A 13,370-nucleotide genomic window follows, 5' to 3' on the forward strand; every position below is an offset into this window, starting at 1 on the left:
ATAGCGGTCATCGTGGCGGAGCTTTGTGAAGTGACATAAGCTCTGCCAGCTTTTAGACTTTCTTTGGGAAAGCACTTTGTCACTTGAAGAAATAATTTTCAACCTTGTATAAATTAACGCTGCTTTACTGATAGACAGCTCACAGCAAAATCTATAATTAAGTGCTAATAATTTGAAGCATAATTTCATTTCTAGAAAAGTCGATATGCTTGAATTGCGTTGTCAGGGGAGCAACGTGCAGTTGTCATCGCAAGGCGATTTTTTTAGCTGCATTCAATAAAGTTTGGAATTGTGGCGAATTGGACCTCTTCGTTGTATATCTGAAATATTTAAATAATTTCGTAGCGCCGATGCAGGAAGCGCGCACGCACGCACGCACGCACGCACGCACGCACGCACACACACACACACACACACACACACACACACACACACACACACACACACACACACACACACACACACACACACACACACACACACACACACACACACACACACCTTTGCAGGTATAACAAACACTTGTGTGTCGTCTCGTGTCTTTCTTTTGTACGTATCCGTTTCATACGTGTTTCCGGTTCATGCTTGCTTTGCATAAGCCTTCCTTAGTTAGGCATAGAAAATGGACACTAATAGTGGCCTATCGACTTACAGAAAGTTTTCATCAACATTGTTTTCGATGCTTTCTGTTGGTGGTTTTTCAGGCGCTTATCAATGCTGCCTAACTCGACACTTCATTGTCTTTGAGCTGTCGTACGCTGGAAAACCGCTGTCGCGGATATCGGTGAGTATTACCGTACCTTTACTCAGTCGTACCTCTCCAGTCATACTTCAATGTTCAGTGTTACGGCCTAATTAACTTCTCACATTTGGGCCCTGAAAGCCAGTGACAGTCATGCTTTGTTTCTTTTCTCGCATTCAATGCGCAGAATTTTAAAGCATATGGTGCCTTCTTCGGATGTTCTATGAATAAAATATACTGGTTGAAGTCTATAGCACTCCGCCGTGTTTTTCACTTTCTTCCTGTAAGTTTTTTTTTTCGCTCTAGAAGCTGTAAGTCACATACTAATACTATGCATTGTTAGCAACTTTCCCAACTTTCTTTGTTTTAGTAACTAAGATTGCGAAGAATGTTTCCTTTCGAACTCCGCCACTGGTAGGGAGAGTGGGGGGTACGCGCTGTGTTTGTAAGACGTGGTTCCCCCTAATAAAGAGTCCCGCGGATGTATATATGGCGCTCTCACATTAACTAAACAAAAGACAAAAAAAGTTGAGAAGAGACCACCAGATAAGCACTCTCCGAACATTGCCCATGATTCATGGATAACTTTTTAAAGCCCCCCTTGGTTGATTGCGCTCTATTCTCGACCACCAACGATCTGTAGCTGCGCAGCGCGGTGCAAGGCCGCAGCCTGGTTCAGCAGGCGGCCTGCTGCTTGGCCGTGGCTGAACGCGCCCTGGGACTCAGGCACACGGGCGTGGACGCCGACAAGCTGCTGGTGGCCATGACCGACGCGGCGAGCCTCGAGTACCGGCTGCCCAATAGGACGACGCCCATCTCGATCGAGAGCGCCGGCCTGAAAGCGCATTTGGCCGGATGCCTGTCGTTCGACATCGACTCGGCAGGCACGTCTCATTCGCGCATTCTCTAGCGAAGCTTGTACTCACTGACCGGTGAAACTGGTGTTACCCACTCCTCGCCAAAAAAACCTCCTCGCCCACAACTTGCGCGCGCCAGAGAAATAATACCTAAATAAACTCTTTTACGGTGGTTGAACCCCGGGTTCCCTGGTGCAAAAGCGAGTGCCTTGAACACTAGGGCACGCACTCATGCTTGCCCAATGGGAACTGAACTGAAGCATATACGAATGGATTTCTCTCATGCAAGCGTTCGATTATGAAGTTACGCCAGTATGACTCGAACTAAGAATAGTGGGAACGAAAATGGGTTCATTACTTCAGCCTAACTTGTTTCGTTTCTATCCATGAGTGATGAACGTACCGTAAATGCACAACGCATAATTTGTCCATTGAGTCCCACATTCTATATGTTCGAATGTGTCGGTGAGACACATATGCGCGTAGCCACACGGAAGGCAAAGACGACATATTTGTCACGGAGAACCTTCAAGGAGATGTGCGCGAGGAAGAAACTATAACGTTTTTCTTCCCAACACTTCATTCATTGCAGGGGGCAAGAATTACGACGACCCGCCGTTTCGAGGAAACGGAAACGACAGTCCTGGTTCAAACCACAGGTTTGTCAATTCATACCTAATAATTAGGAACGTTGAGGACTGTGTGCGGTGTAATTTTTCACATTGATTTTACGAGCAGCCCCGCCGCGGTGGTCTAGTGGCTAAGGTACTCGGCTGCTGACCCGCACGTCGCGGGTTCAAATCCCGGCTGCGGCGGCTGCATTTCCGATGGAGGCGGAAATGTCGAGGCCCGTGTGCTCAGATTTGGGTGCACGTTAAAGAACCCCAGGTGGTCAAAATTTCCGGAGCCCTCCACTACGGCGTCTCTCATAATCATATGGTGGTTTTGGGACGTTAAACCCCACAAATCAATCAATCATGATTTTACGAGCAGACGTCATTTATTGGCTAGAGAAAGAAGAGCGAGTGATAGAGTGACAGCTATTTTTACCCACTAAAGAAATTCTCTGACAAAGAAGGATTGACACAAGAACGGGCGCCTCAAATCAATAAAAAAATCACAGCATATCCATGAAGTGAATGATGATGAGTGTGGCGAAGCCTCTGTCCATCCGTCCGTCTAGCTTTCTTTTTGTTTGCTGGCGACGAGCACGAGCCGCCGCAGGCCTCCGCTGTGTTTATGCTCCACCAAGGATCCAACACGCACGGCGACTCGCTCCCCGCGAACCCATTTACAGCCGGCGCAACAGCCAATCGGAGAGTAGCGTTACAGTGCCATGTAGAATATACTCACTCAACCGCACTTTATGTGTATATGAGACAGCGCCATCTATGATATTGTTCGGAAAAACTGCTTTCTTGTATTTTTCTCGTTTTCTTCTGCCGGTTTTACGCTTGACGCCGGACGAAGTTAGACTTTGAACAGCTTCGGCCCTGAAAACCCCAGAAATAAAGGAGAAGCTACGCACTCGTGGCGCGAAGACGGAGGACACAATGGAGCTGGTGGTCTTGGCTTCCTCGTCTCCTTTGTCCTCCCCCCCGACTTCCATTTTCCACCCTTTATTATACTACGGTGTACAAGAATATACCATGCTTTACCTTCACTCATCCTCCTCACCCTCGTGGTTCAAGAAAACGTTAATCCTCCTCATCGTCACTTTTCCTTCCCACACATTGCTATATTATACAGATAGTTATGACGTGCTTCACCCTCGCCTCCTCGTCACCCTCACATTAATCCTCACCATCACTATACCATATTACGCACGGCCTCTTCTAAGCCTCATTTTCTCCCCCTTGATCTCACATCGCTCCTTTTCTCCCTCACTTCTCTTCCCCAGCTTTTATTAAATTCTCGTGCGAAGTTTTACACTACGTGCGATGGTCACTCTCATATGCCATGCAGCGTCGATTACTTTTAGGAATAGCTCACCACAGCTGCTAGATTTCTCGTGAACGTGAAAAAATATTGAAGTTATATCGGCTGGAATACTAATGAGGCGTTTCCCCTGCATGTAAACGACCTGCAAGGTCGCCGTTCACTGATGAGATCGTTCACGCGCACTGTTGGTTGTTCACCCATCCTGGTACATTGTATCGCAGTGACAGAGAGACACCTCGCTTCTACGGCAACGTGATGTGGCTTGGCGCGGTGATGGACAGCATGATGAACAAGCTGCGTTCAGAGGTGCCCGAGTCCCGAGCGCGTGCTGAGCGCGCAGACCTCGAAGAGTTGCTTTCCTGGCAGGCCCAGCTGCAACAGTGCAACTCCGCTGAAGAGTTTGTCGCCGCGCTTGGCCTCTAAGCGCCCCACCAATTTTCGCCATCTTCCTCTTCACTACATCACATCGGCCATTGTATTAAATTCGTATAGTGTTTTCGCTTATCGCAAAGCTTAGTGGTAGGCGTACTATTCTTCCCTCTCATGAACTATAGTTTTATTTTTTTGAGGGGGGAAGAGGGTGGGTGAGGTTTTTACCAATGCAGTATGGATGTCGAACAACACATTCTTGATCGCTCTATCGCAGCGTACAAGAACATTAGCCTCATTGTTAGATTAATACCAAATACCACGTTGATGTGATACGCAAATAGCAAGCTGTTAATCATAGAGACGTCTAAAATTTGTTTTTTTTATCGTTGAGATGAATAAATTTTGCTTCCATGAAATCTTTTGTTTTCTTACTGCGATAGCCATATCGGTATTCCTGACCACTCGGCCGATGTCTTCCACACCACGCCAACATAGGAACACATTTCGGATTACATTTTCATGAACTTGATTGTATTTCTATCACAATAAAGATATAAATAATTCAGGAACAAAGAAAATCACTTCTGCGTCAATTACGTATTTGGAATCGTGCTGCACACCTCGCAGGACCCATTGCTGAAAAGTTAGCTGTGCGCGAACATTCAAAATTACGAAAACTTGACCAAATTCAAATTAACCACCAGCAACAAACAGGCTGTATACGACTTTCAAAAAGAGGGAAAAAAAAAACGCCAGGCCTGCGCGGAAGGCGCCGCACAGTCGCAGCGAAAGCTAGAAGTGAGGCCTTTAAGAGCCATTTCTAAACGCTCAACTGCTGCAAGCACACTTGGTTTATGTCCACTATGGCATTAATAATAAAAATTGTAGGTAGTAGGCCGGCATTCGTTATGCTATTTGTCGTCATTCTTCTGAGAAGCGTGGTGTCCGCTAAAATATTGCGAGGAATTTTGTGAAAATTGTTCATGCAGTGGCTGACGATGATGAGGAATTATGGCTCAAGTGGGTATGCGACATAGTCAATGGCTGAACAAAAACAAGCTTTTGTAATTGGTTCGAGTATTGGCCGACCCACTCGTTACGCTATCCGCATTGTGCGACGACTGCTTGTTCTTTCTCGGTTTTAAAACGTTTTATAAGTTGTATTAACGCGATTTCTTTCCCGACATCAAGCCTGCCAAAGTCAAGTTTGCCAACAAGTCCCAAGAAGTGTCCCGAAACAGACAATAAAGAAAAAAAAACGGTGTAGCTCAGTGGTAGAATACTGGGCTGGCACCCAGCGGACCCAGGCTCGAGCCCCACCGTGCCATTGGTAATAGGTTTTTATTTATAATTTCACGCGATGTGGTTACGGACACCGGCGGCGGCGGCGGCGGCAGAGGACAATTGCGGCGCTGCGCGAGGCCCGAGTCGGGATCTCATAACAGCGGTCACTGCAAAGCAGTTTCCTATATATTGCGAATATTGTTTGAATACAGGGAACAAAAGTGACACCAATTAGTGGGAAGAACGATAATAAAGGATTAAATAGTTATACGTTCTACCATGCGTACTTTGTAGAATGTTATCAGGACTTTCAGTTTTTTTTTTCGGCGCTTTCTTACCTTCTTCGGTCCTCACCGTATTGTCGGCCACACCCCGTAAACCCTGTTGCTATAGGCTATAACTTTCGCAGTTAACACCAAACTCACACCCTACTAATATGACCAACAAAATATAACGAACAGTATACTTTATGATGGGGAGAGTGGAGGTAGCAATAAAATCGATAACATTTGAATTAAATGACAAGAGGAAAACGAAAGCAAGAGTCTGTCCCTCTTTATAGAGCGTTGTGTTTCACACGAAGCTCCATAAATTACGCTTTTTCCCTTCAACTTCTCTTGAACAGCGGTTGCAGCGTATAGTTTTTCTGCTTCAATATATATATGAGGACTTGCATAACATGTGGCAAAGTAATGAAAAAAGCTTGTTTTTGAAAGCAGCGCAACAAAAAGAAAAAAAGAAAAAAAGGGTACTTGGCGTAGAGAGGGTTATGGTGCCCGCATTAAGGAACCTCATGTACTCCACGACAGCTGACCGAGAGGTTCGGTTCATGCCACGAGAAATGAAGCGGTCATTCACCTTTCAAACACGCTTATAAGGGTACAAAGAGACTTGGCTGCCCCACACGGCTGGCTTCTTGCAAGTGGCAGTTTTCCATTCATCGAGGTGCCCCTATAATTGAAACCCAATAGATAACACACAAAATCATTGAGGTCGAACCTCATGCTGCGTCACGTGGTCTTGCTGCAGATCCATTCATAGCAAGATCTTCATACGGAGGCTGGCAAAGGGTTTAAAAGTGAATTGGAGCTCAGCAAAAAAGGGTTAAAATATGTCTTGCCTAACTCCGCTATCGGTTCTCCTGTTCCTTTTGCTCATACAATTCACGCATGGTAAGGAAGGCCACGTTTACTTTTGGCTTATGCTCGTTGGCGTAGGTATTACCATTGGTTGATTTCAAAAGCTACGTTTAGAAGTTTTATTTAGATGCATAATATGCAACATAAAGGTAAACGTGACCAGCTGCTTGTCAATGTTGTTTACCGCGGGAAATTTATTTATAGCAGGAAAAGACAGCTTCAATAGCGATAAATACAAGGGCATCATTGCGTTGCAGATATAGGTACACTCTGAAATTCCACATGAAATTCAAGCTTTTTTTTTTCACTTACGAAAACTTGGCACGCCATGTATGCCAGTTGTATTCACACATCAATGTTACAGAGAAATTCAGGAGCCGTAAGTCGTAAAAAAGCAAGTTTCTGGTCCTATGCACGGCGGGCAAACTTTCTATTCATGAAGCCACATTACGCATGTAGTCATGTCACCTTTTTTGTTTATGTTAGGAGCAAGATACGCAGTGCATATTTCCTGAAGAGGTCTCGAAATCTCGTGGAGCATCTTTATTCACCCAGTATTTGCTTTCTTTTAGTGCAGTGGAAGTTCGAAGAGTAATTTACGGTGTACTTTTTTCAAAAACCAGTGCAAATTGTGGCAGGTCAGCGCGCGCACACAATGACAATTGCAGAAGCTCGCACAGAACATGGCAAGCACGGCGACGTAAAGCCGAAGTGTAAGAAGAAGGTTGGTACGGTACACCGACCCCGTAATCTCATTCCGAATTCTTTCACACGCAGGCGCTGCAAAGTGTGGGGAGAGTCGAACGCCCGGAAGGCGCATCGTAGGTGGCCGCAAGGCTTTGCCCGGCGAATTTCCATGGCAGGTATGGACTGCCTCCGGTGTGACAACGAAGAGAGCAAGCTTGTCGTAAACAGAGCAAATTACATTTGTAAGCGGCCGTGTTCTTTGATGGCGAGGTATATAAGGAGGCTATATGTAATGTAAAAACTGGCTATTATTTAAGTTTATAAAGCGTGAAGTACCTGAGGTCTTTCTATGCGTCGTCAAGTCATCGTTTTATGATGTTTCTTGACTATGGTGTCTTTGCGTCGGTGTTGTTTCTGGCGCCGTGTCTAGTGCTGTGTCGGCACTGCGTCCGGACGATGTCGGGATGGTGTCGGGGCTGAGTCGGTGCCGTGTGGTGTATTCGTGTCTGCGACGCCGGTGCTTTCGGAACTATATTGCGTATATACGAAAAATAAATATGAGACCCACTTCTTGTCAGAGATGTCGTGAGATCGTCATACGCTGATAGCATGAAATATTTGTCCGAAATTATTGTCATGTAGGCGACAGATTTGCGATCTCTAATGCACAATGCGTGGCAGATGCCGAACAAATGTGGAGCGTCCTTGGTATCTACGCGACGAATAATTCAAGGACAGTGATGAGAAGAAGACAGACTTCCTGGAATTGCTAAAGCACATGCTACGTGCTATTGTTCTAAAAAAATGTACTATACGACTGCGAGAATTTCGAAAGGAGCATTTACACTGTCAGAACAAATTCTTCATGTGCAAAGAAAAACACACACAAAATGTGCAATGAGACAACAGCAGCAAGTTGCTTTGTCAGTGGTAATCACGTTAAGCGTTTCAAATTTTCATTTTACGTTTTCTACAACAGACGGTAAATAGGTGAGGGTATTCAACATTATCATGAAATTCGACGTGTACCGCTTTTATGTAAATATTTAACACATATGTATTACAACAAAAAACTTGTCTATTAAGTCAGTACCTTGCATTGCCTTTATAATAACACCATGAATTTCTGAGAAACCATTATGAGGACTCGTGGGTTATTTGATAACACAGTTTGTCAGAAAGTATAGCATGTTGATGCTTAATTATCTGCTGTCCCACAGAAAAAATAGAATGCTTCGCCACTCAGATTTAGACCATCGAAATGCTTAACGTAGTACATCTTTTTATTTTCAGGTTGCACTGAGAATGCACGGAATGGTGTTTTGCGGAGGAGCGATCATTTCGCCAACGGAGGTGGTCACAGCAGCACACTGCGTCCGAGGGTGAGAAGTACTATAGGCTAATCTTCTTTTTCATGGAAATCGATAAGGTCGGAAGTCGAAGTACGATATCGCTGAGGCTCCAAAATATCGCTGCGGCTGCCACGCGTCTGCGTTCCCCCTTGACGATTTTCTTTTATCGCTGGATATTGTGGAGCACTAGCCAACGATTATCACAGGCACACAGTGGGATCGAATTACTGTTCGAATGAATGGCTGCTACCAAACTGTCTGTAAGAACCACCAGACAAGTAGGGCTTTGTGAGAAGGAAAGGCCTTCACATTGATGTGCAGCCAACTTTCAGAGATGTGGAGGACGAAGAAAATACCACCAATGCTTGTAATTGCTAGTGGTATTCGACGATAAGAAAAAAAAAGTGTGTGCTTGTTGCTAGCGGTGGCGCATTTATATTTGGCTTGAGGGTCAAAGCAATCTTCTAGTGAAGCGCCAGAATAATGACATTAGTCCGAACGAAGTAAATATGTGCAGAGTGGTGACTTCTTTTGACTAATGCTTGAAGCATATTTATGCACCACATGACCAGACGACTTGATTTTACTGTTCTTATATGCCATTTATTGGTCAATGAATAGCATTCAATCCAATTTTTTTGAAAGGATGCAGGTTCTCGTGATATAAATGGGTAGAGCCCATGGAAAAGAAGCACTCGAAGACAGTGATGCAAGACGGTAATGCAGGCAAGAGGAGCTCTAACTCCTGTCTCTTAAATCAGCCAACACAGGTTACTTCGACAGGGCTGTATTTCGGCTGCCCCTGCAGGACAGTTAGCGCTGCGCGGCGTGCATCGATTTTATTGCCGAGCGGAGTTTCGCGATATGGATGCATCCATTTCCACCAGTGACAGTTTTTTTATATATACACGCAGAATGAGAGCGAGGAGGTTGAATGTTGTGGCCGGCACACTCAAAAGAACTGAACCCCTGGATGATACTGCTCAGGAAAGAAGGGTAAGAAAAAAAATGCCTACCAACTAACAACGTACCCTAGTTAGTCTCGCGCGATGTTGACACTGTAAACCATGTAGATGTTTCTATGCGCAGAATAGTTCGATGCACTTAACGTTTTCTCGCATCCAGATATCAAGTAAAACCATAAAACAGGGACTCTTAATAGACTGTGTTCATTTCAAGTATCTTAAACGAATACACCAGAGGAGGTACATGAGATGAAGGATGTCACGGAAGGGATGCTAGATCTAAAATATTTGAAATGCGACAGAAATATAATTACAGGTGTCTAGGCCAAAACTTATGAAAACAGTACTTATGAAAGCTGATGAAACTGACAGTGTGACTCCACTAATAACTTGAATTGCCCGACTCTGATCGTAAGCTTACGGACCGTTACGTTTCTTGTTTATTTTTGTTTTTTCAATAATATCACTCGACTAGTCAGCAGCTTTGCCATTGATTTCCTGTGCAATTTGACGTAATGTTTTGTGTAGGTTCAATAATTCCTGATGGATAGGCAATCTCAGTCATGCCTGTTGAAGTTGCACATCGTATGAATATATTATATATGTCAACTCTACAGATTTCCAAATGCACAGAGTTCTTCACATAATAAATTTAATAATACTCCACATGAGCTGTTTTTTCTTTTTTTATGCAGTATTCTAACTAACAATGAAGTTAGGGAAAAAATAAACAACCTTGAAAAACTAACAGGGACGCTGTTTAAAAGCAGGTGCTATAGCTGTCTACTGTTTAGTACAACAGAAGTAGGGCTTATCAAATCTATATCTACAATATTCAAATGTTTTAATGAATTCAGTCATCGCTTGTTTGTCATGTCGCCAGCATTTGCGTGTTAACGAATGCAGGTGAAACAAATAATCGCGCACGAGGGCTTCCTGGGCAGAGGCAATATGAGCAACGACATTGCCGTGCTGAAGCTGAACGACTCGTTTGACTTCGAAGGCTCGAACGGTTTCGTAGGACCCGTGTGTCTGCCCGAGGAGGACTACAAAGCCGAGGCACTACTCACTGTGTCCGGCTACGGCACGTTGTACGCTGGTGAGGTTCTACTGAATGGAACATATTCATAGCGACCAATATAGGGTGAACGAACTTATATATCTGCAGTCTTGTCTCGTACCATATTTGTAAAAAAATATCAGTAGACATTTTAAAGCCTGGAATGTCATGTACCACAATCCGTTTTGTACAGGCAGCCAGGTGTGCAGTTATATTTGATCAGGACAACGATACACAATCCTATGTTTGCACAATCATGATCTGAGAACAGTGTGTTTCTGCTCATGGCCACCCTGTAGGAACAGGGTGGCCATGAGCAGAAACAACAAGGAACAAAAAAGGAACATTGCTTCAAAATAATTTAACTGCAAGTTGACGCTCTTTCACGTACCTTTTGTATATTTCGCCTGACGTTGCACTATTGTCTTTAGCAATAAACCAACAGGCCCAACAAAAGTTTTACCAGGCTAATTGTTTCAATATAACTATCAGTTTGCACTCTGAAGGACGAAGAGTTGTAGCGCAGTAATTATGAATTTAAGCTCGGAAATACGAAAACGTTAAGCTACGCATTCGTTGCCCAAACAAATAAGTCAATAAACGAATCATTAATTAACTGCAGTTCACTGACTCTTTTTTGCTTCAAGGTGGACCACAGGCGAGAGAGTTGAGGACAGTGGCTGTACCAGTCATCCCAGACAGCAAATGCAGCCGTCTCTACAAGGACGCCTTCGTCAGCCTTGGTGAACCAAACCCGTTCGACGCTGACGCCATGTTCTGTGCCATAGAAGAAGGCGGAGGAAAGGACTCCTGCCAGGTAATCAATACGAGTTCCGAGAGTTTGACACTGAGAGCTGTGCTGTTTGACAGCTACACGATGGTGAATTAGATGGTCATACATGTGACACTGAATTGTAACAGAATGTCACTACATTAGCAGAAATTTTCCCAGATTGCTAAGAATGCTAGCTACGAAAAAAAAGGCGGGGAGGGGGGGGGGGGAGGGAGTGAGAATTGGTAATAAAAATGAGCCAAGGCAACAAAAAGATTACCGTGCTAGTCTTAGTTTATAATTCGTAGTTATGTCTGTCAGGACCAAGAGATGGTCTGACCGCTTGCTCAGCAACCATTTTTGTTTATTCGCAGTTTGTTCTCTAAACTAATGATTCAGATTGATTTTAGTTTCACTTAAGTATCCTGCCACTCGTTTCTTGGCCCATCCCCCTTTGTGGGTGAGCACCATCCACCTGAGGTCATCATCATAATCATCATCAAGCCACCCTTGGCTGCTTCTCTTCTCTGTGGAACAAAATTAAAGACAAGAAGTGCATTCTTTCTGTCGACATAAGCGAAAATCGTAAGTGTGCATCTACACGGAAGCAACACTTAGCAGCAATCGGGAGTCCCAGTTATTTAAAATGTGTATCGCTGTGTGGCTTGGCAATACCCAGAATGCAAATTATGCTCTAGTTGTACATGTGCGAAGACTACTTCACTTCCAGTACGCCGCTCAGCCTTGTTCATTTGGTGGTGGCTCCGCGTGGTTTCGCTTTACGTGCCTCGTACGTGCCTATTAGCACTGCATATCAATTCGTAATTAGTACAATGATTAGCAGTTAGTGTCACAATATTGGTAGCCTGAGCTATAAAAAATCGTAGTCCATTCTCTTGAGGAATGAACAGCGAAAAAAGAGCCCCGTGAGAAAGGAAGCGCTATGTCTGTCTTTGTTTCTTTCGCATTTGCTCTGTTGACCATATTGCCACGTTCCATTTCCCAAGTTTTGTTATCGTCCCAAAACACTACACAATTCTCAGCGCAAACCGCGCCTGCAGTTTTCGAGAAGCTTCCGGACTGTAGCAGACCACTTCGATAAGATCACGCCTACTCTGCGAACTGTACAGATTATTCTGGAACCTACGCCACCACCAGCGATAACGCTAGAACATTCGACGGCAAGAGTATAAATGCCGACGCGTTTCGCCGCTAGTCAGTAGTTGATCGACGGCCGACGCTCCGTTCGTGTATGTGCCGCTAGTTTCCTCAATGGATAATGGAGTTTGTATGCCCCATATTGCATAGGAGGGGTGTCTAAACGAGCACTGTATGTATAAAATGATGTAAAGAGTTTTTTTTTTGAGTTTGAAGTTAATAAATTTCTTTTTGTATCAGTCCAAGACTGCCACTGTAATCGGACTTTCCGTTTACCGGGCACAGGTTCACCCAAATAAACAGTTAAATTCCAACGCAAAGTCTCCCGTCTTCGGCCACGTCACGACCCCGTGACAATATACAGAGTTAGTATTGCTCTGCGTGTGCTCTTATGTTAGCTCCTTACAACTACACCGAGAAACGGCTTTGCAGGGTGACTCCGGAGGGCCCGCCGTGCAGCGACAAGGAGGTCTCTCCCAGCTGGTGGGCGTGGTCTCGTGGGGTGTTGGATGCGGCCACTCACGCTATCCCGGAGTATACACCAAAGTGTCCCGCTACGTTCCCTGGATCAAAAATCACACGTCCACGGGACAGCGCTGACGGGACAACCCGCAGCACTACATTGAAACTCTTCAACAGCCATGCTTCACGGCATGGCAGAAAATTTGATCAATAAATATTTTTTTCTGCATGTATAATTCATTATAGTAGGAGCGTAATTATTCTACAGACATTTGCAGATATCCAATTAAATTAGCTACTTCTATTTCGAGATCCTCGTTGTATATTTCATTGTGCTTAATACGAAGAATTTCTTCCCGTAATACTTTGTAATCTATTTCCATTACGACATTATCTTTTACGACAACCACGGAAATGCACTCTGCTGAAAGGTACTGCTCAACTGCCACGCTTTCGAAGGGGAGTAGATGAATAAGTATGTAGTTACTGTAAGTAATTGTAAATAGATAAATACATAAAGAGATGCACACTGGACTAGATGTAGGACTTGTCTTACAGTTCTAGAACATCGAAGCGCAT

General features: G+C 44.4%; 2 protein-coding genes across 3 annotated transcripts in view; both read left to right on the forward strand.

Moving 5' to 3' along the window:
- The window catches only part of LOC142814134 (uncharacterized), a 168,951-nt gene that overhangs the window by 100,343 nt on the left and 55,238 nt on the right, over nucleotides 1–13,370 (forward strand). The window contains exons 24-27 of the mRNA XM_075892071.1: nucleotides 705–784; nucleotides 1,386–1,626; nucleotides 2,192–2,258; nucleotides 3,762–3,938. Of these exons, the coding sequence (XP_075748186.1) occupies nucleotides 705–784; nucleotides 1,386–1,626; nucleotides 2,192–2,258; nucleotides 3,762–3,938 (565 nt within the window). The remainder of the gene's footprint in view (nucleotides 1–704; nucleotides 785–1,385; nucleotides 1,627–2,191; nucleotides 2,259–3,761; nucleotides 3,939–13,370) is intronic.
- LOC142814198 (trypsin-1-like) lies at nucleotides 6,112–13,027 on the forward strand. 2 transcript variants are annotated; one of them, XM_075892354.1, is made up of 8 exons: nucleotides 6,112–6,368; nucleotides 6,959–7,048; nucleotides 7,113–7,198; nucleotides 8,316–8,404; nucleotides 9,289–9,370; nucleotides 10,246–10,438; nucleotides 11,047–11,216; nucleotides 12,762–13,027. In XM_075892354.1, exons 1-8 carry the CDS (start codon nucleotides 6,308–6,310, stop codon nucleotides 12,927–12,929), a joined length of 939 nt encoding a protein of 312 aa, XP_075748469.1. In that variant the 5' UTR covers nucleotides 6,112–6,307; the 3' UTR covers nucleotides 12,930–13,027. The 2 variants fall into 2 exon arrangements, with proteins under 2 accessions (XP_075748469.1, XP_075748470.1); XM_075892355.1 differs by lacking the exon at nucleotides 6,959–7,048.

Source organism: Rhipicephalus microplus, chromosome 4 (assembly GCF_043290135.1).
Source record: "Rhipicephalus microplus isolate Deutch F79 chromosome 4, USDA_Rmic, whole genome shotgun sequence".
Taxonomy (NCBI): domain Eukaryota; kingdom Metazoa; phylum Arthropoda; class Arachnida; order Ixodida; family Ixodidae; genus Rhipicephalus; species Rhipicephalus microplus.